General features: G+C 44.1%; 1 protein-coding gene across 1 annotated transcript; it reads right to left on the bottom strand.

Annotated features, from left to right (window-relative positions):
• Positions 1-915: 915 nt before the first annotated feature.
• Positions 916-9,487, bottom strand: LOC145397873 (uncharacterized). Its single transcript, XM_080270907.1, has 3 exons — positions 8,244-9,487; positions 3,490-3,603; positions 916-1,366 (listed from the first exon to the last, which is right to left on the bottom strand). The coding sequence occupies exons 1-3, from the start codon at positions 9,485-9,487 to the stop codon at positions 916-918; spliced, it is 1,809 nt and encodes a 602-aa protein (XP_080127033.1).
• Positions 9,488-26,376: the final 16,889 nt, after the last annotated feature.

Below are 26,376 nucleotides of genomic sequence, written 5' to 3'. Positions count from 1 at the left end.
ATATACATAAAAATCTCGTGAATTCTTTATCAATATATACAAGTTTTCATATCATTTCGTTATCAGTTATCTGTTTCTTTCCTTATAAACATGAAAGAAGTTTAAATGTATTCCGTTTTCATTATTCAAAAGTTTTCGCTGCATTGTTTTTTTTTTTTTATCAGCACACACGTTTTCCCTCCATTCTTCTATCAGTAAACCACATTTTTTCTTTTCTGTATTATCTCTTTCTTTCGTTTTGTCCATCCTTCGCCATGAGTTTTTTTTTTTCTCATCCCACTATCAACACAAAATTCTCTGACTCACAGATTTAATGTTGTTTATCGTAGGGTTGGATATCTTTGAATGCTTCCCTTGTCACTTTCATTCCGTCTGTCCTTTTATCATTATTTCTAAGTCTGCATTCCCTTTCTGTTTCGGCTGCCATGTTTTTATTCTTGTGCTTTGCTTCCTCGTCACTTACGCCTTATTTAGTTCAGTTTTATATTTGTGTTCGTAACTCTTCAGCCTCATTCCTTTTTCACCATATGTAAGCTTTCTGTCTTTTTTTTTTCAGTCATAGTATACATAATGTTTCAGTTAATGTCTTTATCAGCATGCACTGATTTTCGGTTCGCGCCCTTATCAATATACTGTAATCAATTTTTTATGGGTGTATACAGTTTTTTTTTTTTTTTTAATCTTTCCATTTTCATTTTAGATCCACACTCGTCCCTTTCACGTCCCCCTCTCTTCTCGGTGGCATACAAGCCTTCGCAATTCCTCTTCCTTAGCGATTTATTTTGCTTATTACACCTTGATATTGACTTAGATAGCCTTAATAACAAACAAGAGGATGATGAAACGTAATGTGAGAAATAAATCGCTAAAGAAGAGAAGTTACGAAATCTCCAAAAGCCCCTCACAAAACGCGCCTCAGACGTGTGTGATGGGGACCTTTCTGAGGGAGGCGCTGTGGGTGAAGGCGTCCTGTGGGGCCATGATGTGCTGTGGGGGCGCTGTGGGGGGGATGTCAGAAGGGGGCCAGCTGGAGGTGACATCAGGTGGCCAGGAAGCATTGGGGGCCACCTGGGTGACCTCAGATGGCCAAGGATTCGAGGGATTGACTTCAGACGCCCAGGGAGTAGGTGGTTTGACTTCAGGTGGCCACTGACTTGATGGCTTGACTTCATCTGGCCAGAGATTTGATGGGGTGACTTCAGTTTGCCACGGGGGGTTAGGGGTGACTTCAGGTGGCCAGGGGGTGGAAGGGGTGACGTCAGGGGGCCAAGGGGCGGTGGGGGTGACCTCATTTGGCCAAGGATCGGGGACTTCCTTAGGCCACACTCCATTCAGCTTCTTCTCTCGTTCCTGCTTCCTTCGGTACCTGAAGAATCGTATAGTCTTAGTGATGGAAGGAAGGGAAGGAGAAAAGACTGAATAGAAGGGAAGGGAATGGGAAAGTAAAGGAAAGGAATGGGAAAGAAATGGAAGGGAAAGGAAGGGATACAGATGAAAGAAAAGAGAATGGATGGAAAAGAGAGGACGACAAGTGAAGGGAAGGGAAAGGAAAGAATGAGGTGGAAAAGGAAGGAGGGAAATTAGATGGGAACTGAAAAAATGAAAAGGGAATGACAAAAAAATGAAGATGAGTTTATTAAAGAAACGCTTAGAGCAAGAATATTACACAATGGAAATGAGAGAAGATGAAAAAGAAATATGAGGAGATAAGAAGGAAGAGCACCAAGACGACCCATGTACAGTAGGCCTATTGTCCCAGAACAAGATTATCTACTTGCTAAAACTAATTACGTCGATAGGAAGGAGATGCCTGGCTACCATCGACCCTGGTAAGTACAGCCAAGGACAGTAGTTCGTCAAATAGTCCACCATTTCTGCTTCTCACTGCAATATTCAAGATGACAAAGGCTGACTGATATCCTTCTCTCTCTCTCTCTCTCTCTCTCTCTCTCTCTCTCTCTCTCTCTCTCTCTCTCTCTCTCTCTCTCTCTCATATTCTTCATTTTTAACGCAATCTCTCTCTCTCATTACCTCTTCATTACAGTCTCATTCTTTCATTTCTTCCTTGCCAGTGCGGTCCCCCCTTCCCCCATCTCTCTCCCCCCATTCTCTCTCTCTCTCTCTCTCTCTCTCTCTCTCTCTCTTTATGCAAGGAAGAAAGAACCAAAGGCGTCAGGGATGAAAGCAACAAACGTCCCATAAATGTGAAGTAAATCATTTTTTGACCAATCAGAAACGTAGGAGCCCAGGGATAGGCTACAGGGCCCCGACAATAATTTAATGGAAGAATGACCAACCTCTCTCTTCCCTGAGTGGCATTTTGTGAACAATAAACTCCAACCATCCCTCAGATATAAACCCTTACAAGTCAGTCAGATTAGAGCGTCTTAATCCACGAAACCATCAGGCATCATTTGGTTATATGGTTACCACCCAGCGTGGTAAAATGGCTACAGGAAACAATTTGGTTGTACTACCACGTGAAATGTGACTGTGATCTTGGTAACTATCAGCACAATCATCCCTACTAAGCAAGGGACCCAGCCACAGTTAACCCTTTGACTGTTGGGATGCTACGGAAGGAAATCGTCTAGCGCCAACCTAAGTAAAATCCCTAGGAATATCAGTAAAGAGAAAGATTTACTCGAACTGGATTTTTTAGCCTTTGACAGCCAAGATTTTTCTCAGCTGAAGCAAATCGTCTGGTGTTAGCTTGAACAAAACACCCAAGCACACCAACCGCTGCTAAAGGACGAAATAGGGTCAAAGATCAAGCTTAAGGTCAAAGTTCAAGCTAAAGGTCAAAGGTCAAGCTAAAGGTCACAGATCAAGCTAAAGGTCAAAGGTCAAGCTAAAGGTCAAAGGTTAAGCTAAAAGTCAAAGGTCAAGTTAAAGGTCAAAGGTTAAGCTAAAAGGCAAAGGTCAAGCTAAAGGTCAAAGGTCAAGCTAAAAGGCAAAGGTCAAGCTAAACTGTCTTCCTCAGTCTGTATTTCCCTCTGTCTGTGTCCTCCATTTGCTTAAAAGTAAGGGTCCATATTATCATTGGTTTAAGAAGCTCCCTAACACCTTTTCCTATGCGATTTATTTTGCTTATTATACCTGACTGTCCTATTCTCTGTTATATAAATCCTTCAAACATCACCATGCTTTGCATAAATAACGTACAGAAGGATATTAACCAACTATATCCAAAAATAAATAGCTAAAGAAGAGGTGTTAGGGAGCTTCGTTACCCGACGAGAATAAGGGTCAATGTGCCAAAACACCTCGACATTTTTTTATATATATTTTCTTTACTCATTTATTCAGTTCTCTCTCTAAAGGGCTTTTTTTTTTTTTTTTTGGTCCTCCCCGCTCTGGTTCTTCTCTGCGTATAAAAAAAAGAAGAAAAAAAAAAAAAAATCAGATCAAACATGTGAAATTACAGTGAAGTTACAGTGAAATTACAGTGAAATTACAGTGACCAGTTCGACACCATGACCCTCGCACCTGCATATGAGAGCGGTGAGTGTGGTGACGAGGAGTGCAGTGAGGGAGATTACCACCACTATCACCACCACCACCTGTACCCTGCCAACACACACCTCTCGCTCTGCCACCACCCTGTAACATAAGAAGCATTAGTACCGTACTCAACACTATTTTACATCAAGCATTACTGTGCCAACATTACATAAGCATAAGACATTACCACCACCACCTGTACCCTGCCAACACACACCTCTCGCTCTGCCACCACCCTGTAACATAACGAATATTAATAAGAAGTATTATATTTCTAAACATAACGAATAGTAGTGAGAAGTATACAGAAGAGTATTAGCAGTTGGCATTACATTTCAACCTTTCTTACAGTACAAGCTAATATTAAAGTACCAGCGTACATTACTTCATCAGCATTACTACTAACCAACGTAACATTTCATCTCACAGAATTACTATAAATGTGTCCTCTGTCTTACTTAAACCTCACTTTTACTTATACTTTACAAATATATAGATCCATTCAGCCCGATGCCGTTTCTTTAGTTTATTCTTGCTAGCTCCAGACGATTTGAAACCTCTTGTAGTGAAGGGATTGATAAATGCTACATCTAACTCCATATTTCGAAAAGTCTCCCCTAAGTTGAATTAAAACCCTCTGAAGGAAGCAATAACGGGATTAAAGTTTACATTAATAAAAAAAAGTAATAAAGGAGAAGCAAAGGGGAAGCCAGAGGGAAAGCGGTGAAAGGCGGGAGAATAAATGGAAAAATGATGGCCGACACAAGGAGGGGACATATTTTCCAGGCCCAGATGCTGTGGCGAAGGCGGGAAAAGTGACGGAAGACAAATTTACCCAAGAAGCGTAAAACAAAACCTCAAATATAACAAAACAAGCCTCAGTATCATATAGATAAATAAATATCAAGCAAATAAAGGTTAAAGTAATTCGTAAATGTTCTAGAAGGTATAAGAATCCCGTGTTAGACGCTAGATAATGAGGAAGCGCGCGGGGAGGAAGAGGGGAGTAAAAAATTTAAATAAAAGCAAAACTGGGATAAATACCACGATAAATAGATAAATAACACCTAAACAACAGCCAGAATAGAAGATAATGCCTCAGAAGGTGCAGGAAGGTGATGGTGGATGCTTAGTAATGAGGAACCGCGCGGGGAGGGAGACGGGCCTAAAAGATCTAAACATAAACAAAGTTGGCTGGTCTCCGGGCGCGGGATATTGAGCACATCTTTCATTACGCCCGCACGTGACCGGGATAATACAGGGAGAGGGATGAAGGCAGGCCGGGGAGAGATGGAGGAAGGAGAGAGAGAGATATGGAGGGAGGAAAAAAGGAATATGGAAGAAGGGACGAAAGGAGGGAGGAATATGAAGGAAAAGATACAGAAACAGAGGAATGGAGGCAGGCTGGGGCGAGATGATGGAAGGAGAGAGAGGTATATATAGAGGGAGGACAAAAGGAAAGACAAATGGAGAAAGAGAAGGAAGAGAGGGGAAGGATATAAAGAACAAGAGGGATACAGAAACAAGGAGGGGGATGGAAGTAGACCGATGGAAAGAAAGAGGGAGAGGAAAGAAAAAAAAAAGAGGTATGGAGGAAGGATGGGGATTTGGGGGGATTGGAGGAGAAAAATGAAAGGAAGGAGGAAGAAAGGAAGGAAGGAAAAGGGTAAATTGAGGAGATGGAGGATCGGGGGAGAGATATGGAGGGAGGGAAAGGTGGAGAGAATGTGAGAGAGAAAAAACAAAGCTGAAAGATGGAGAGAAGAGGCAAAAGTGAAAGGAGAGAGGGAGGAAGGTAAAAAATGTGAAGGATGGAAAAACAGTAAGAGAGAAACACGAGCAGAGAGAAAGGACTTGAGTAAGGATAGGGGTAGGAGGAAGGAAAGAAAAAAAAAATGGAGAGATGCAGTAAGATACATAAAAGAGGGAGGAAGGGGAAAGTAAGAGGCATGAATGAGCCAGTAAGAGGGGGAGGAAGTGAGGAAGAGAGAGGCATAAAAGAGGGATGAGAGAGTAATACAGACAGAAGAAGTAGAGAGAGAGAGAGAGAGAGAGAGAGAGAGAGAGAGAGAGAAAGAGAGAGAGAGATAATGAAGAAACAAAAGAAGGGAAGAGGGAAAAAGGGAGATGGAGAAATTTAAAACAGAATGGAGAGAGACATGACAGGAGAGGAAGATGGAAAATGAAGGAGGAGAGAAAGATCGAAGAAGAGAGGGAAGGAGACAGTAAGAGGGGTGGAAAAAGACTTAACAAAACAGAGAGAAGGAAGAGAGTGATGGAGGAAGAATGGAAACGAAGGGGAAGAGAGAAAGATGAAAGGAGAGAGGGAGGTAAAGAGGGATAGAGAGTAGTAAGACCGAGAGAAAAATGAGACAGAGAAAGGATAACGAGAGACAGGAGGGAAAAGACAGGCATGGGAACTGTGGGTAGAAAAGAATTGAAAGAAAGTAAGAGATGAGAGTTAAAGTAAGAAGGGAACGAATATATAAGAATGACAGAAGGACAGAGAGAAATAAAGAGAGTGGGTACGAGGAGGGAATGTAGAGAGAAGGGTAAAAGTGGAAAGGAGAGAGGAAAAGAGAAAAGGGAAGAAAAAAAGGGAAGGAGAGAGGAGGGAGTGCAGAACACGACAAATGGACAGGAGGGAAGAAGGATGGAGAGAGAGAGAGAGAGAGAGAGAGAGAGGGAGAGAAATTCACACTCATTACCTCCCCTCTACGTAACTACACCCCTACCATATATTCTCTCTCTCTCTCTCTCTCTCTCTCTCTGTTCATCCTTCTCCTCTTCTCGCCTCTTCTCTTCTCACGCTCCTCTCTTCTCCTCTCTTTCTATCTATTTCCTGCCGGCCATCTATCTATCACCTCAGTCTATCTCTGCAAACCAGCTCAAGACAAGTTTACCTGTAATTTCTCTCACCTGTCCTTCTTCCTCTCCACCTGTCTGTCTGTCTGTCTGTCTGTCTGTCTTTTATCCATCTTGTCATTCATCAGTCCGTCTCTCTCTCTCTCTCTCTCTCTCTCTCTCTCTCTCTCTCTCATCCAATTATCCCCCTAATTAATGAACTACTTAATGTTAAAAGGATTTACATTCTCTCTAGCTAGATAAACAGACAGGTAAAGAGAGAGAGAGAGAGAGAGAGAGAGGGTGAGGTAATGGGACATGATTCGAATCCCGAGTGCAGTAGAGTGTTTATTTATGCAGGGTGTGTGTGTGTGTGTGTGTGTGTGTGTGTGTGTGTGTGTGTGTGTGTGTGTGTGTGTGTGTGTGTGTGAGTGAGTGTGTGTGTGTGTAACAGAGAGACAGAGACAGAGACACAGAGAGAAAAGAGAGAAAAAAAAGAAAGTGAGAGGGACAGCCACTTATAATCCTCGTCTTTACTATAACCTAAAAATGAGGTAAGGAAAAAAACATCAAATTACGGGAAGTACCAACACTAAAAAAAAAAAAAAAAAAAAAAAATCAAAGCACCAAACTGAACAACCAAATCCGAAATCGTAAACCCAAGAATCTACCGTAAACTCAAGAATCTACCGTAAACTCAAGAATCTACCGTAAGCCCAAGAATCTACCGTAAACCCAAGAATCTACCGTAAACTCAAGAATCTACTGTAAATCCAAGAATCTACCGTAAACCCAAGAATCTACCGTAAACCCAAGAATCTACCGTAAACTCAAGAATCTACTGTAAACTCAAGAATCTACCGTAAACTCAAGAATTTACCGTAAACCCAAGAATCTACCGTAAACCCAAGAATCTACCGTATACCTAAAAATCTACCGTAAACCTAAAAATCTACCGTAAACCCAAGAATCTACCGTAAACTCAAGAATCTACCGTAAACTCAGGGCCCTAAATCAGCATCTAATTGAGGTCACAGCATCATCTTTAAGGCCGAAGCGACGGAAATCTCGAGGCGGGGCACGAGGCAAAACTCTGGCCAGAGATACATGGAAAAAGTTTACCTGTGAAATATTCCGTGGGAGGTGTTTTGGGGGGGTCAGTGGCCGCCTAGAGGACCTGTGTGGGTGTGGGTGTGGGTGTGGGTGTGGGGTCTGTGTGTGTGTGTGTGTGTGTGTGTGTGTGTGTGTGTGTGTGTGTTAATAAGTGATAGTGTATGGTGTGTGGTGTGTACTGCGTAATGTTGTGAGGGATGGTCGGTGCTCATGGGTGGTGTTGTGCCGTGTGTAGGGAGATATGAAGTGGTGATAGTATGTGTTGTTTCGTGTGGTGAGGTGTAATGTGGTAAAGTGTGGTGTGGTGAGATGTAGTGAGGTGTGTGGTATGATGTGGTGTGGTGAGGGAATGTAAGTGGTGATGCTGTGTTGTGTGGTAGTGGATGGGATGTGATGGTGTGTGATGGTGCGTTGTATTGTGGTATGTGGTGTGCAAGTGGTATGTGGTAATGTGCGATAGGCCTAAGTGGCAATCTGTGGCGGCGGTGGGGGAGGGGCTTTGAGAGGTGGTGTGTGGTGGTGTGTGGTGCTGACGATTTAAGAGTGTACATTATTGTTGTTGTTGTTGTTGTTCTTGTGGCCCAAGGTTCATCTAGAAGTGAACCTAGTGAACCGCATGATCTAGTTGTCTTTCTCCTGCAGGCGCCCACTCTCCATTCGTGGGATAGAGAGGGCAATGGGCAACGTCTGTGGGGTCTATATAACTAGGATGCGAATATGGAGAGAGAGAGAGAGAGAGAGAGAGAGAGAGAGAGAGAGAAATCCACTTAGCATACCCTTACCTTGACAAGTAGAAACCCTGCAGCCAAGGCGGTGCGGCACATCGTACATCCGGGGCTGCTAAGGATGTGTTGGTGGGGGTGAGGAGAGGTGCAAGCCAGCGCAGGGAGCAGTTGCACACCAGGGGATTATGCCGCAGGTCCAACCGCCGCAGGGACGCAAGCGGCAGGCTGTTCCGGGCCACCGTCTGAAGGCTATTGGCGCGTAGGTCCAAGTGGGTGAGGTGGACCAGCGGTGTTAGAAGACTAGAAGGTAAATGTCTAAGTTGATGGTTATGTGAGAGGGTTAGATGCTGGAGACTCACACATTCCTTAAAGGCATCAGCATCCACCCAGGTAAGCTTAGGACACCGTGAGATCTCCAGGGCTGAGAGTGTGTTCAGTTTGGTGAATGCTGAGGATGGTAAGGCGGTGAAGTTGTTTTTGCTCAGCACCAGGGACTGTAGACCGTGGGGCATGACCGGAACCTCACGTAGCCAGTTCTCCTTCAGGCTGAGTTGCCGCAGCTCCGTCAGTGGCTGGAAGGCGTCACTAGCTACCGTATCTATCATGTTGGCCTCAAGAGAGAGTGAGATGAGGGCTAGGGTGGTGAAGGTGCGGGATGGGAGGGCCTTGAGATGGTTGTGGCACAGGTGGAGTGACTTGAGTGTGGATAAAGCTGCCAGTGGAGTCCCCGGCACCTTGTCCAGCTCGTTGTGGCAAAGATCCAGTACACGCAGGGTGGAGAGGCCGTGGAAGGTGTGGTTGTGGAGTTGGTGAAGCTGATTGTGAGCCAACAGGAGAACAGTGAGTCTTGGGGCGTCACTCAGCACTCCAGGGGGAAGCTGTGTGAGATGATTGTGGCTGAGATCAAGCAGTGTGAGGCTGTTTAAACCGCTGAGTGCCCCTGGGGACAGTGTAGAGAGGTGATTGTGGGCCAGACGCAGCTGTAGTAGATGTCGCTGCTGCTGAAAATGTCCAATACCCAACGTGGCCAGACGATTATGGGATAAATTGAGGTCCTGAAGGCGATCTAGGAACACCAAAGCCTCTGCCACGCTGCTGATGAGATTGTGAGCAAGGTTCAAGCGGCGGAGCCTTGGGTTAAACAGAATGGGTAGGACAGTCAGACCGGCGGCCACACACCCGGCTGAAGGCACCTCGTCCTCACACTGGCACCCGGCGGGACAGAAGGCTAGAACCGCACCGCCAAAACCACCGCCCGCCCACACCACCCACACCCACACCCACGCCCACACCGGTGTCATCGTGTCTACCACCACCGCCCACACTCGCTATGAACATCATGGGCTGTTGTGGGTGAGGCCTGTGAGGTAGACCCAGGATTCCATGGGCTTGAATGGCGAGTGAATGAGTGTGTGGTCCATTTCACCGGGCACGCCGTTCATAGTTCTCCCACTTCCTTAACTTTCTCTTTCTCTTTTTTTCTTTTCTTTGTTTTCCGGATCCTACATCACACAATCCTCAGGTAGAAAGGAGGTCAGGATGAATATAATGATGTTCAGCACTTCTCCTCGACCCTCACATCACCACACTTTCACTTTTAACCCTTTCATTCCGCTGACTTATTTTCTATTTTGCTTTCCACTTAGACGGTTTTATGTTATGTGGTAAAAAATATATATATAAAAAAATAGTGCTCAACAGGTTAATGAAGGCTACAGGTAACTCCCTCAATTTAAAAAAAAAAAAAAATCTCATAAATTAAATAAAACCACTTGAAGGCAGATGAAAAAAAAAAAACTAGCAAAATAAATCGCTATATAAAATCGCTTGAAGTAGGGAAGAATAAAATAAACTCCTTTTACTTTAACTTGGCACAGATTTTCGTCCTTTTGCAGCTCATTTCACGCGGCTCAGTGGCAGAGAGAGAGAACAGTATACCTCCACATCCCTTCCACAGCACTTCTTCGTGACTAGCACCCTATTCTAGTGCTAATCTATTACTACAAGTGAGCACGAATGGAGAGATGGCAATTTTAGGCCAAGTTAGAGTAGAAGGAATATAGTTACGAAGCACGTCATGGTACTGAAGAGACCCACACCATTTCAATCACCTCAGCCTTCTCGTGTTCCAAAATTCATCGTTCTTGTTCCGGTCACATCACATTCTTGTCTCAACGTGGGATCTGAAAAGGAACGCAAAAATCTGAAACAAGAAGAAGAAAGCCTTATTAGTTAGTGTTCAAGCTGATGATGCGAAATTGCTGTGTGTGTGTGTGTGTGTGAGAGAGAGAGAGAGAGAGAGAGAGAGAGAGAGAGTTAAGGGTCGCCATAAAAAAAAAAAAAATCAAAAGGTCACATGAACGAGGTGGCAAAATTCATGGCTATTGTCCGGAATCTGCCGTAACACTTTTCACTAAGCGATTTTATTTTATCCATTGCACACCTCAATATACTCATGTCTGATATTAATACAAACTTATGTCGAAAATAAAAACAACAAAAAGAATATAAAAATGAGTGTCTGATATCCGAAAATAAATAAATAAATAAATAAATAATGATATGGAGTCGAAGGGTATTAGACTCAAGCCGGATTTCGAATATTTTTTTTTTTTAATCCATACCTTTTTCTTAAAGTTCCGGTTCAATTATTTTTATTCTGAGATGTGTTTGGTTGCCATAGTTACGAGAGAGAGAGAGAGAGAGAGAGGGGGGGGAGGGAGAGAGGGGGAGACTGCACTGATAAGGAAGAAATGAGAGAGTGAGATTGTAATGAAGAGGTAATGAGAGAGAGAGATTGCTTTAAAAATGGCGAATATGAGAGGGAGAGAGAGAGAGAGAGAGAGAGAGACAGACAGACAGACAGACAGAGACAGAGACAGAGAGAATCAGTGAGAGACAGAGACAAAGCCATAGACACAGCCAGACAGACAGAGGAGAGAGAGGATTACATTACTTGACAATTTTTCTTAATATAACAAGATTTAGCGAGGAAATGAAAGGAACGTGGCTCTCTCTCCACCCCTCATTTTCCCCTCTCTCCACCCCTCATCTCCCCCTCTCTCCACCCCTTATCACCCCCCAGTGGCTCAGGCTAAGTGGATGAAGTGGATGGGATGATGGAGAAGAAGCAATTGTGTTCCCTGGGTAGAGTAGCATCTTGTGTCGGAGATTAGGAAATACGGTGCACTTATTATTGTTTTTATTACTGTTAGTTTACTTATTTTTATTATTTTTATTATTGTTATTATTATTATTAGTAGTAGTAATAATAGTATTAGTAGTAGTATCATTATTATTATTTATTTTTATTATTATTATTATTATTATTATCATTATCATTATTATTATTATTGCTATTATTATGAGATGGAGAGATGAGGTGGAAAGGAAAATGAGAGAAGGAATGTGAGCTGGGGGAGAACAACGTAATGGTAGGCGACAGGGTGACAAGGAGGCGATTTGTTTGTGGTCATCCTTTACGGGATTAAGGCGTGTGGCTATAAATAGAAAGATTATATTAGCATTATTATTATTATTATTATTATTATTATTATTATTATTATTATATTTTTGTTGTTACTCAATCCTTCAAATTATAAATCCCTGAAACTATATTGGAATCCTTTAATGCCACAAAATAAATAGTTCCTAAATCTAAGCAGAAGGAATTCAACCCTATAACAATAAAACAGAAACCTTTAAAACGCACAAAATTATATGTACGTTCTAAATCAATCCACAAAATTCCGAATCTTTCAAAACGGAAAATTGAAATAAGCCTTTCGAAAAATCTAAATCAAAGAAAATAAATTTGCTCAAAATCCATCACCATTTTAGGAACCATAGAAAACGGACTTCCTCAAACTCTACAATTTTTTAAAGACTACAAAAATGATGCTCTGAATCTCCCCAAAATTTTCAGCCATTCTTTCCTATCCAAAATCTTTCAAAATATAACAGAATTCTTAAAAATAAAGGAAATACTGAAATAAAAAACAATAAACGAAATAACAATGAGTTTCTGAGTTAATCCACAAAATTCTGAATCTTTTTAAAATTTTGGTCTTTATTCTTTCCCTCTGGCTACACCGGACCGCCAAAAACCTACACGTTCACTGCCATGCATCATTGAACGCCAGGGCCTAAAGCAGAGAGAGAGGGGGAGAGAGAGAGATGGGGAGTGGGTACGGGAAAGAGAGAAGAGAAAGAAGGGGAGTGAGAGAGGTAGGAGGGGAAAAAGAAAGGAAAGAGAATGGAGACTGGAAATGGGAGTAAGAGAGAGAGAGAGAGAGAGAGGTACAAAGAATGATTAGAGAGAAGAGGGGAAATCCTGGATAATGTGGCAATAAAGCAGAAACAAGTAATTTTATGAGAGAGAGAGAGAGAGAGAGAGAGAGAGAGAGAGAGAGAGAGAGAGAGAGAGAGAGTTTGTTCTTAAAGTTAACCCGCTTCATTCTTGCTTTACCATCAAACTTTCCGCCAAGTTAGAACTAAATTGGATAAAAACTGAATAAGCTGATTTTGCTAGGTCAAACTATGGCCTTGACCTGTGACTTCGACCTTTGACCTATTATAATAAAACAGTAAAACAATAGGTACACACACACACACACACACACACACACATTTACTTATATTTCAAAGTATACATGTGGCTGTTTGTGTATGTAGTCTATTTTCCGGAGGTCAGTGTACATTTTCGATCTGATCTTAGAAAAAAAAAAAGTAATTCTCTTGTAATGGCGCTTTCCATCCTTGTGTCAGCCATCTATTTATAACCTGGTGCTGACGAGGGACGCCTTCATGCGGTGGCACTGATGTAACTAAGCGATTTCACTGCCCAGTCATACAACCGTCCCTCAACTCCCACCCCCTGTCCCCCGAAACGGTGATGGAGAACTCGTCAACTGGGTATTCGTTTCAGATGAACCTGGGGCCACTACTACTACTACTACTACTACTGCTACTGATGCTACTACTACTACTACTACTACTACTACTACTATTATTATTACTACTACTACTATCACTACTACTACTACTACTGCTGCTGCTGTTGCTAATACTATTACTACTACTACTACTGCTACTACTACTAAAATTTTATACCCTTTATTAATTTTTTGCGTCTCCAATGTCAGCATCTTGGTTTCCCTCAGAATCACCATCGTCTGGGCGTTCCAAGCCTTCCTCCTCAAAAATCCCTGAAATAATAGCTTTCTTTTGTGTATTTTGTTGCTCTTTGGTTTGTGTGGTGGTGATGGAGTGGACGGTGTATAGTCGGTGGCGTCTGGGGGGGCGAGTGGCGGCCCTGGTGCTGTGCCTGGGCCTGGCCACCGCCACCATTAAGGTGCTCACCGGTGCCTCCCAGTACTCACTGCCACTGCTCACCCTCAGACTGGTGGCGGGGGACGTGCTGACGGCGGGGGAGAAGGGGCTTCGGGACTCTGCCCTTCCCGCCGCAGAAGACCTGGAGTTATTGGAGCACAGCCAGGTGGACGAATGGTTCCACACCCACCTCTTCGCCTACCTCAGACAGCACTGGGCGGAGCAGGCACGGTTGCGGGTGGTGGGGCGGGTGAGGCTGCGGTAGGTCAGGGTCCCCAGCTCAAAACTTACTGTGTTTGGTATTCCCTGCCGCTGGGAAACACAGGATGTATAACCCAGACGTCCCCCTCCTCGCACGGTGGTCACAGCCGCCGCCTGGAACTACACAAAAGGGGAGGAGGGAGAGAGGCTGCCTGGGTTGTTGTGTGATGTGCCCGGAGGTGGTTACCAGCTCGATCTGCAGCCCTGCCAAGGCCCGGTAGCCTCCTGCAAGGCGCGGAAAAAGGGTGGACTTGGCACAATTTAGTGGGAGCTACAAAGGGGAAGTTGGCTGGACACTCGCACTCGCGTCCTGAGTGTTACATTCACACTATACGACACCGAGCACGATCTAGTGTGCGCGGTGGCGGTAGTGTGGCAGGAGCTGGCGCCGGCCCGCTGGTGGATCACACTGGACATCCATCCCATTCTCCCAAGATCCGCCACCCTCCTGCCCGTCGCCATGGCCGTGGCCTGCCTGCTAGCCCTCCAGGACATGGCTGCGTGGGTGCGAGAGGGTGTGAGGGAGGGGCGGCGGGAGGCGTGGTGTGTGATCCTGGACCTGGTGCTGGTGTGTGCCACCTCGGCCCACCTGTTGTTGCACCACCAAGCCCATCCACTGCTGGCCCTGGTGAGGCGCGCCTTCCACCGTGAAGTGAGTGGAGAGCTGGGCCTGGACGATGGCGGTGCCGGGGATGGCGTGTGGCGTCTGGCGGTGATCCAGGGACGCCATGAAACGGTGGAAATAGTGTGGATAATAACCCTCCTATTGCGAGTCTTCTCCCTCGACTGGTTCCTTCTCACCAAGCTTGGAAAGATAGTGGCAGGCGTGGGTTCCGCCATCATCAGTACGCTTCAAACCGCCTCGGCTTTCCCCATAGTGCTGACCGTGGCGGGGGCGGCGCTGCACCTACACATGGGCCCCACGCTGGATGCTGTCTCCACCGTCCCTGGCGCCATCTTTTACGTCGCCCGCCTCACATTAGGTGACTTCGACAGCGACGACTTTGAAGACGAAGACGTGGAGTTCGTCGTCCTCACCTTCTCTCTCTTCGTCCTCGTCACCCAATACATCATCGTCATCTTCCTCGCCGTCACAGAAGAAGCGGTAGAAGAAACTGAAGAAGGCGAGGAAGATGAAAATAACACAGCTGGGACGACGGAGGACAAGGCCGAACTCGAAGACCTGATGATGTTCCTGCAGATAGTGAAGGAGGAGCTGGTGCGAGAGAAACGAAGGGCGAGGGGCGTGGAGAGACTGACGGAGGCTGAGAGGGAGGCCGTGAACAATGAGGTCCTGCGGTTTCGCCAGTACCTGATGTTGCAGGAGGGACGCCAGAAGGAGGTGATCTGAACTGGCCTCCACCGATCAACCTTGTCCATATATTACATTTTTAATTTAGTCCCTTGAACAAAGTGATGCATTATTTTTAAGTTATTCTTTACTTATTATCTTCATTAATTTGTTCAGTCCTGTAACGCATTTATTACTATATTCTTTATTTACTCCTGCTTATTCTTTAGTGACTGAATTCCGTGATTTTTTTTCCATTTTTGACTTATTTCTTTCCATTAACTCAGTGAATCTATTATCTTTTTTATTGGGTCTCATCTTAACTTTTTTTTGTTATTAGCTGTATTCCAATGACGCTTTTTTTTTTTTTTTACTTTTTTATTAACTCTGATTGCAGTGACGCATTTTAGTTTTAAATTATCTTTATTCTTATTTCTCATCTGGTGACATTTTCTATACCTTACTCTCGCTATTCTCTAAACTTTTGGAGACACTGTTAATGGTGAAGGGGTTTGAACAGACACCATTAGCCTCTCCAGACCTGATTTCTCCTCCTGAGCAGTAGTAGTAGTTGTAGCAGTATTGTAGCAGTTTAGCAAAAGTAACCATAATAGTAGTAGCAGCAGTAATAGTAGTAGGTGTAGTAGCAGTAGTAGTAGTAGTGGTAGTAGTAGTGGCAATAGCATTATAGTAGTAGCTGTACTGTAGTAAAAGTAACCAGTAGTAATAGTAGTAAGTGTAGTAGCAGCAGCAACCGCAGCAACAGTAGTAGTAGTTGCAGTAGTACTATAGTAGTAGTTACATCCCCAAGAACATCTACACGTGAACCCGGTGGACTGCAGGCTGAAGCTGCCACCATCCTCCTTTCGGGGGATATGGAGGGAGCTGAGGGACGTTTGTATAACCAGACAGCACTGCAGCTCGGTCATATCAGTGCCACCACATGAAGGCGTCCCTCTTACACTGAATAAAACTGTGGACTTGGCTTTTCAGACTTCTATTGGTTTTTCGCGATTTTTTTATTTTTTTTTATTAATGCTCAATTGGCTACGGACGAACCCGGGGCAGTATCGGTGTGAGACTTACAGTTTCCGGCGTCCATGCATCACGGTTACTTGGTCATTTCGGCAATTATTTGACATCTCCCTTCAATGATGTCAGCGCCACCAATAAACATGTGATTTTGTCAGGCTTGCCAAGTGTACCAAATGCTAGACTTCTGCCACACATTGATGCTGTCCCAGGTGCATGTGCTGCCGACTGTACATACTGGCCTCTCCCCACTCTTCTTTTTTGTTTTATTTACTTTTTATTTTCATTTCTCATAGCGGGAGGTAAATTATTCGGTTAACATTCAGCAGAGGACTCAACTGGATTTTAGCGATGAAGCTGTGATTGTCGTGTGTGTGTGTGTGTGTGTGTGTGTGTGTGTGTGTGTGTGTGTGTGTGTGTGTGTGTGTGTGTGTGTGTGTGTGTGTGTGTGTGTGTGTGTGTGTGATTCTGTTTTAGGAGTCTTGTATGGATAATCACCCCTACTTCGGTTATGAGTCCCCTTCCCCTTGCATGTTGGTGGTGGGAAAACAAGTGAGTTGCAACAGATTATTTTTTTCTTTTGATAGAAACCGAACGAATCACATCAAAAACCAGAAGGAGTCCTCAGAGAATGCAACACCCGCGCCCATCAACTGGTCTAAGAGCCAAAAATTTGACTCTGCCCTGTGATCTTCAACAAAATTACTCTGAAAATCGAATTGCCTCATTCTTGTGTAACCCTTAACCTTTCCACCAATTTTTCTTCAGGTCAGATCAAAGCTGACTGAGTTGATTTTGCCCAGCGACCTTGATTTTTGACTTTTCACTGCCGCCTTGACCTTTGACTTTTGACCTTTCCCTGTGGCCTTGACCTTTGACTTTTGACCCTTTAATGTGGCCTTGACCTTTGACTTTTGACCTTTCCCTGTGGCCTTGACTTTTGACCCTTTAATGTGGCCTTGACCTTTGACTTTTGACCTTTCCCTGTGGCCTTGACCTTTGACTTTTGACCCTTTCCTGTGGCCTTGACCTTTGACCGATTATTCTCGAAATCGAATGTTTTTACCGCAGTTTTAGTCTAACTCCTTGCACAAAAATTTAATCTACAGTGAAAAGAATTAAGTTGATATTGCAGTGTGCCCTTGACCTCTGACCAATTGTTCTCAAAAACAATAGGTCAACCCCTTGGCTGATCCTCAACTCATCCACTTTGTTTAATCCAAATCACATCAAAACTGTTTAAGTTATTTTGTACACACACAGCGATGCTCCAGTCAGATTCTGACTTTGCCCTGTGACACACACACACACACACACACACACTCATTGTGCGAGCGCGTGTGTAGTAAGTAAATAAACAGAAAGAAATACGAACAGAGAGTGAGAGATGGGGGTAGGGAGGAAGGGTGTCTAACGAGAAAGAGAGAGAGAGAGGGGGGGGGAAGGTGAGATGGTGAGTAAAAGTTTTATATATAACTTGGACGGAAATATGTACTGTATATCCGGGATGTGTTTCCGGAGTACTGGGCGTATAGCTAAAAATTATTATTGTTATTGTTATTATTATTATTATTATTAATTATTATTATTACTTATTGTCAGACGATTTTATTCAGCTGTTAGGGGAAGCCTCTCCTAGACGATTTATTTTACTTATTACACCTTACTCTCCCACTGCGTTAGATAAATTCTTCAAATATCGCCATACTCTGCATAAATAACGTACAAAGGGATATCAACCACCCATATCCCAAAAATAAATCGCTAAGGAAAAGGAAAAAAGGCAGGAGAGGCGAGTGAACTTTCGTAACTGACTGTACATGCCAAAAAAAAAAAAAGTGAAAAACAAATACTGACCACTCGACGGTGAAAACTAAAAAAAAAATAAAATCCACAACATTCCCCCTCCCCCACCCCCAAGTGAGCACCGGCCAAGAATTACCGTGAGGGGAGAGGGGGACGTTTCATCTAGCCTCGCCCTGCCGTGTTTCGTGCTTCAAATGCGGCGATATTTCCTTGTAGCCGCGAGATTTATGAAACACGGAGCGACAGGAAGCGACGCCATTGCTACAACACCCGCCACCCATTCCGACCTTCGTACGATCGCGGAAAAATTGTTGTACGAATTTTGGCATGACTGATAAAGCGACGTTCTTTTTTATCTTTCTCTCATTTTTTTTTCCATTTTCTCTTATTTTTTTTGGGGGGGAGAGGGAGATTGCAAGCTTGACATTGCACTGTAGGTCAGGTCGCTCCACTCTGCCATTTGGACTAAAGTAACATGACCCTTTTTCCCTGCAAATTGACAGTACTTCCCATTTGACCCGGTATAACTTAACACAAAGCTTAATTTGACTTGATCCAGCCCCTCCTCTGACAGGATATAACCTTACACATAATCTTAATTTAACCTATTATATCCTCTCTTCCACAGTAGCATGACAGAACCTCATATATATATTTCAACTTCGCCTGATTGTCTTTTTTTCCGACTCTCTCCAGAACAGGGTGTGTAATTTCACCGGGTCGGTCAGGATCACTTGATGGTCGTGATCATCAGCTTTTACCCTCCCGGAAGGGAGCTGAGAGCTCATATAGTCCGATCTAAGGGCAAGGCTGTGACCTTCACACATGCACACACCCGTCCCCTTGCTCAAGGGGGACAGTAACCACCCACTTCGTCAGTGAAACTTTTCGCAACCTGAGCGAGGCGCGAACTCCCGTCCACCAGTTGGCAAGCGGGAACGTTACCACTGCACCAGCGAGCGGTGTGTGTGTGTGTGTGTGTGTGTGTGTGTGTGTGTGTGTGTGTGTGTGTGTGTGTGTGTGAAAAAGCCAAGGGAAGAAAGCCTGCATATTATATCCTTAAATAAAGCACCGTTTGTTAGTTTCGAGACAGTTCAATATTCCACCCATCGTCCAGTCCTTTTCTACCCCACTAGAAGCGTAGGGGACAAGGGCTAGGCTACTCAGTACCTGCATTCTAGGCGAGGATGACCAGTTCCACGTACCTGAGTGGCATTAAGAATGCAAAAAAAATACGTGAAAGCAAAAGTGTATAGCCAGACGGATGTTTATGTCCACCGTAATGTTGTAAGGAAGCAAACAAGGACTACGGGAGGTTCTCTATTAATTTGACATGACTTAACCTCTCTCCTGACCTTATCTGACCTGCAATGACCTAGACTCTCCTGACCTCACCTCCCTCCTACCCTCATGACCTAGACTCTCCTGACCCGACATGACAGCCTTATTTGACCAGAAATGACCTAGACTCCCTCGTAGCCTGACATGGCCTAACCTCACCTGCCCTGAATACCCTACATTTTTTCTTGCCTGACCTGACCTAACTTCAGCTTCTCTCTCTCTCTCTCTCTCTCTCTCTCTCTCTCTCTCTCTCTCTCTCTCTCTCTCTCAGCCTAGTGTGATACAAGCCGGTCTTTTGTTTCTTTACCCACTCAGTGCAATGTCATTTCTTATTTATTAATATATTTGTACTCTCCAGCAAGAAGAGTACGTTATCGCCGCTGTTTGTTGGTTTGTTTGTTTCTTTGTTAGTTTGTCTGTTAGAATGATTACTCAAGAACTAAAAGAAAGATTTGAGCCAGACTTGGTGGGTAGATAGCCCATGTCCCAGGGAACAATCGATTAACTTTTGGAACCGATCCGGATTGTATTATAGATTCTGGATCCGGAAAACACTTTTTGCGAAACCCTAATCAGTGATGTGAAAACTTAACCCATTATGAAGAGTGGCTTGGAAATTACGTTGCCCGAGTCGGAGAGATGTGCTCCACTGAGTGCCCCTCTAGTTTACCTATTTATTTATTTATTATTTATTTATTTATTTACAGGGTATTTGTCTATCTGTCCATGAATCTCAGTCTAATTAACAAAACTAAAAAAAAACAGCAAAGATAAAAAGACGAAGAAAAAGAGATAAGAGGAAAAGCTATTGACATTAGGCGTTTGGCACCAGACCACAAGGAAATGAAAAATATAAAGAAAAAAATACAGATCAAAAATTTTAGTTGACAAAAAGAAGAAAAAAAAGACAAGTAGTAAGAAAATATAGGGAGACAAAAAGAAAAAAAAGAGAAAGAAAATAGCACAGAAAGAGGAAGAGAGTTTAGACAAAAAAAAAGATAGAGAGAAAGAAAGACACAAAAAGAGTAAGAGAATTTAGTCAGAGAAAAAGAAAAATGAGAGAGAAAAGAGAGAAAGTAAGAAAATTTGAGTAGGTAGGGTCCAGAGGCAGAAAAAAGGAATCCAGTAAAAGTAGGAGCAAGCCCACGAGAGAGTGAGAGAGAGAGAGAGAGAGAGAGAGAGAGAGAGAGAGAGAGAGGGAAAGAGATAGAGTAGAAAAACAAGAACCTGAGAGGAAAAGAAAAGTCAAGGGACTAGAACCAAAGAAAAACAATAAAACAAAACAGAAGACAGAGAGAGAGAGAGAGAGAGAGAGAGAGAGAGAGAGAGAGAGAGAGAGAGAGAGAGAGAGAGAGATAGGGGGTCAGAAAAAAGAAAGAAAAAAAGAAAGTGTAGAGTAACAGAGTTGGTGGTGGCTCTCTCGTTTGAATAAGTGTGTTAGCGTGACCTGCACCCAAATGGTACACACACACCCTCATGTACACCCTAACACACGTACACAGGGCCATGTACACCTTTCCATTCGCTCACACAGTCATCTAATCCTTTCTACATGCACTGGGAGTCGTGTGCACCTTTCTAAACGCACAGATAGTCATGGGTACATCCTCCTGAACACACACACACACACACACACACACACACACACACAAGAAAACAAGAAAAAAATGTAGACTGCTTGAGCCACACCTAAAATTTGGGAATAAGAATGAAAACAAAATTTATATAACATGTCGTATCCCTCATCCCAACATGGCCGCAATAATTCCTCCCTCATTCGTCTTCTCATTCCAAGATGTCATGATACAGAAATTACCCAATATTGCAGGAGAAAGGAAAGAAAATACCCTGAGAAACTGACAACTACTATAACTGCAACCAAAAACCGAAATAAACATGAAAAAAAAATATATATATATAATAGGCCGAACCTCCTCATCCAACCTGTCCAAAATATCCCGTCACACATCTCATTTCGCGGTAAATACAGCAAATAAAACCCAGTTATCCATAAAAACTATTAAAATATCTATTGAAAAAAAACTCAGACCATCTATAGCCACACCTGGAAATGAACTAAAAATGAAAACAAAATAAACATTAGATTGTATCCCCTAAACCAACATGGCCGCCATAATATCGCCTCCGTCACACGTCTTCTCATTCCAGGATAAACAGAGACACGATGGCCGACGCCCTGGAAAAAAATGTAATAACTTGTCGGCTGGTTCTTATCCCTGTCTCCTGTCTCATCTCTCTCTCTTGTCCCATCTCTCTCTCTCTCTCTCTCTCTCTCTCTCTCTCTCTCTCTCTCTCTCTCTCTCTCTCTCTCCTTTCCTTTCTCCCTACCTCTGCTTCCCTTCACTCCCTCTCTGTTCTCCCCTTCTCCCTCCTGCCCTCTTGTCTTTCTCACACTCTCCCTCTTTCTCTCTTCCTTCTCATCTCTCTCCTTGTCCCTCCCTCCCTCCCTCTTCCTGCCCTCTTCCTACGGTCTTTACCTCCCTCTCCTTCCCTCCCTCCCTCCCTCCTCTCATCCCTCATATCCTGCCTCAATTCCTGAAAATCCTCCACCCTAACCCTCCTCCTTCCCCTCCTCCTCCTCCTCCTCCTCCTCCCTATCCCTCCTTCCCTGCCCTCCTCCTCCTCCTCCTCTCTATCCCTCCTTCCCTCCCCTCCTCCTCCTCCTCCTCCTCTTCACTCAGTCATCGTCAAAACTCCTCTCTTCCTTCAGCTCCCCTCTCTCCTCCTCCTTCTCCCCCCCCTCTGCTACATATACCTCCTCCCACCCCCCTCTTTTTTGCCTCTCCTCCTCCTCCTCCTCCTCTTCCTCCTTCTCTCTTCTTCCTCCTCCTCTCTTCCTTTTCAGCGCCACACTTCCATATCATCCTCCTCCTCCTTCTTCTCTTCTTCCTCCTCTTCCACCTCTCCTGCTCCTCTTCTTTCTCTTCTTCCTCCTCCTTCCCTTCTTCCTCCTCCTCCACTTTCTCTTCCTCCTCCTTCTTCTTCCAGTTCCTCCTTTCAGCCCACTCTTTACCTTTTTCATTCTTTCATCCACTTTCATTTTCTCTCTCTCTCTCTCTCTCCCTCTCTCTCTCTCTCTCTCTCTCTCTCTCTCTCTCTCTCGCTTTCAACTCTCCCTCCCCACTTTCGCCATTAGGAGTGTATGCTTTGCCAAGAGTTTCTCATTTTCGCCATTAGAAGAGTCCATTTTGACAATCAGAGGAGTTTTGAAGAAGCGAATGGTAGTGGTGGTGGTGGTAGCAGTAGTAGTGGTGGTGGTATTAGTAGTAGTAGTAGTAGTAGTAGTAGTGGTTGTGGTGGTGGTGGTGGTGGTGGTAGTAGAAGTGGTGGTGGTAGTAACAGTAGTAGTAGTGGTAGTAGTAGTACTTGTACTAGTAGTAGTACTAGTAATACTAGTAGTAGTAGTAGTAGTACTTGTACTAGTAGTAGTGATGATGATGATAATTAAGATAATTAATAATAATAATAATAATAATATTAATATTAATAATAATAATAATAAATTCTCCCCATTATAACCCAGACACTGACCATCAACCCTCCCCCACCCCCCAAAAAACAGCAAAAAATAAAAATCCACTCAATTAAAATATTCTAACTCTACACTGAGTGACACATGATATTAACAAGGGATCTGCACGAGAGAGATTTAATAAAGAGATGTCAGATTTCCTTCATGCTTTTTTTCTCTTTTTGGCGATATACAGTTTTTAGAGATTAATTTCTGTTTCTGGCAATTAAAATATTTGACTATACAAACCCATAGCCAAAAAAGGGGGAAATAAAGAGAGTAAAAAGGCACACACACACACACACACACACACGCACACGCACAGATACTCAATAAAGTCTACGGAGCAACCAACAAAAAACACAAACACAGAGGATACTCAATAAACTCTACGGATCGACCAACCCAACACACTAACACAGATGATAATGCAATAAAGTCTACGGATCAGCAAACCCAACAGTCAAACACAGAGGATACACTATAAAGTCTACGGATCAACCAACCCACATTTACCACACACGTCGAACACTTACACATCGGCATATCAGTCTAGACAAAAACACAGAAATAAACAATACCATAAGTTATACAGGTTATGCGGCACATACGGCATAAAGGAAATATGTTCTGGCATTAATCTCTTGCTACAGCTCAGCACTGAAGATGGAGAGAAGGAAGTTTTAGGCCGAGTTAGAGAGAACAGAGTATGGGGCACTAAACACGCAATAAGATTTTTGTTTAAGTGTGAATGTGGGATTGGACAAGCACACACTTTTGGACAATGTTTTCTGGCGTGGTGATGATCAAACATGGCTGATCTTTCCGTATCTTTCGGTAATTTTGGTATGGGATGTAGGCCAATCACCATCATTAGCATCATCATCATCATCATCACCACCACCACGACCATCATCATTATCATTATCATCATCCAGGCCTCTATTACAACCAAAGGATGGGCTGAATAATAACGAACAAATGATAGAAAATGGTAGCAATAATAAAATAAAAATGTCATGTAATAGTAGTAGTAGTAGTAGTAGCAACCCCAGGCTCATCTTAAATCTAAACCCGGTGGACTGCAGGATTCCTTCTTCCGGGGGGTAAGGAAGTATTTAGGGGACGTTTGTATAACCAGGAAGTTCAGCCTCCCGCTTATATCAGTGCCACCACGTGAAGGCGCCCCTCTCCAGTCTGTCACGGAACTAGGAGACAAGGAGAGAGGATGGGATAAAGACGGAAATTAAAAGAGAAAATTAGAGAGAATGAAAGTAAGAGATTAGGCAAGCACAATTACCTCTCTCTCTCTCTCTCTCTCTCTCTCTCTCTCTCTCTCTCTCTCTCTCACACACACACACACACACACACACACACACACACACACACATGCAGCCTCTCCCTCTCTTTTCAAGTTTTCCTCGTAAGCACTCACCACTCATACTGAAAATGTACCCTCTCTCTCTCTCTCTCTCTCTCTCTCTCTCTCTCTCTCTCTATCTATCTATCTATCTATCTCTATCTATCTATCTATCTCTATCTCTCTCTCTCTCTCTTACCGAAGCACGTGTAGACTGGCTGGCACTTAAGGGCTTGTCGCTAGAAGGTGCCACTCAAGCATCAACTCTTTCCTCATTAGTGCCGTCAGCAATCTCACTCTTTTTCCAAATTTCCTTCCCACGTCAAAAAATAATAGAACCACACACCAAAATCCATTAAAATTGTGTATGTATCAGACAAAAGTTTCCATTAGTTGTTTCAAAATCTCGTAGTTTCAATATTTTGGTTATAGAGGAGATGCGGAGACGAGAGGGATGGTCGGAGAGGGAGAAGACGGAACCTCCTGCTCTCACTGCGCGACGGACACTGAGCTTTCGTCTGCTGTGCCACTGCTTTTTACGCTGTCCGTGTGTGTGTTTGTGTGTGTTTGCGTGTGTGTGTGTTTAGGCACGTGCGTCTAGCCTGTGTGTGTGTGTGTGTGTGTGTGTATGTGTGTGTGTGTGTGTGTGTGTGTGTGTGTGTGTGTGTGTGTGTGTGTGTGTTTGTGTGTGTGTGTTGCCTTTGAGATGCTTATGCCTTTGTGATGTGCTTTTTTTCTGTTTTCCTCCGGTAGGGCCTTGATTTTCGTCCCTCTTGTCTTTTCTTGGTCGTATCTTCCTTTCATGATCATTCTTTTGCTCTCTCTCTCTCTCTCTCTCTCTCTCTCTCTCTCTCTCTCTCTCTCTAACACTATCAACATCTCTCTCCTCCCAAGCGACCCACTACTATAACAAGCCTATTCCAGTTACCCCCTACCCCATCCCACCCCACCCCTCTATCTCCCCTCTCCCCCTCTCTCACCCCAGACCTTCCCCCCCTAATCTTCCCTCCCCTATCTCATCTCCTCTTTCCCCTTTTTCCCCCTCAACGTGCCCTCTCTTTAATCTTATCCCTCTATTCCTTCCCCTCTCTCTTCCTCTCCTCCCCTTCCTCTCACCCCTCTTCATTCCGTCTCTTCTCTCCCCGTGTCACCTCCTTCCCCTTCCCTCACACCCTGATCCTTCCCCCCCTCCCTCCTCCCCACCCCTCCTTCTCTCCCCTCCCCATCACCCTCTCCCCATTTCGGTCTCCCCCTCCCAAGCCATCCCCTTCTACAGCTTCCTTATTACACTAACTCCCCCACTTCATCCCCTCCTTTTCCCCCCTTCTCTCTTCTCCCTCCCCCTTCCTTTTGTCCTCATTCTCCTCTTTTCCTCTCCCATCTCTTCTCTTCATTCCCCTCTTCCCCTCCTCACTCTCCTTTCTACCCCACCTCCCCTCCCCAATCCTCCCTCTCTACTCTTCTCCCTCCTCTCCTCTCCTCTTCCCTTCTTCACCCCTCCTCTCCTCTCCTCTTCCCTTCTTCCCTATCTCCTCTTCTCTCCTCCATTTTCCTCTCTGCATTACCTCATTTTCCTCCCCTTTTCCTTCCCTTCTCTCTCTTTCTTCTCATCTCGCCTCCTTATTTCCTCAGCCTCTCTCTCTTCCTCTCCATCTCCTCATCGTACTATTATTATTATTATTATTATCATTATTATTATTATGATTTTATCATTATTATTATTATCCCTCGTGTTTCTCATTTTCTTACATTTTGTTTCTTACCCTTCCTCTCCTCTTCCTCTCTCTCTTCTCTCCAGTCTTCCGCCTCCCTCCCCTCTTCTTTTATCTCTCCTCCTCCTCGTCCCCTCCTCATCATCATATTCAACACGGGATCTCCTGACTGAATCATCTCTTGTTCCCCAGTCTTTCATTTTTATATCATCTCTCTCTCTCTCTCTCTGTATTCACCTTCTCACCTCTACCTTTCCTCTTCTTCCTCCTCTTCCTCCTCGTCTTCTTCCTTCTCTTCCTCTCCACTCTTTCTCTTCTTCCTCCTCTTCCTTTTCTCCCTCCTCTTCTCTTCACCTTCTTCTCTCAAGCACTTTTCTTCATCCTCTCCCTCTACCTCTTCTTGCCCCTCTTCTTCTTCACCCTTTCCTCTCTACCCTTCTTCCTTCTCTTCCTCCACCTCCTCCTCCTCCTCCTCCTCCTCCTCTTCCTCCTCCTCCACCTCCTCCTCCTCCTCCTCCTCCTCC

This window comes from Coenobita brevimanus, chromosome 43, assembly GCF_032717465.1.
Source record: "Coenobita brevimanus isolate Jiangsu-jjx chromosome 43, ASM3271746v2, whole genome shotgun sequence".
Taxonomy (NCBI): Eukaryota; Metazoa; Arthropoda; class Malacostraca; order Decapoda; family Coenobitidae; genus Coenobita; species Coenobita brevimanus.
Note: the sequence above shows the minus strand (reverse complement) of the source record. Positions and strands in the feature narration are given on the sequence as shown.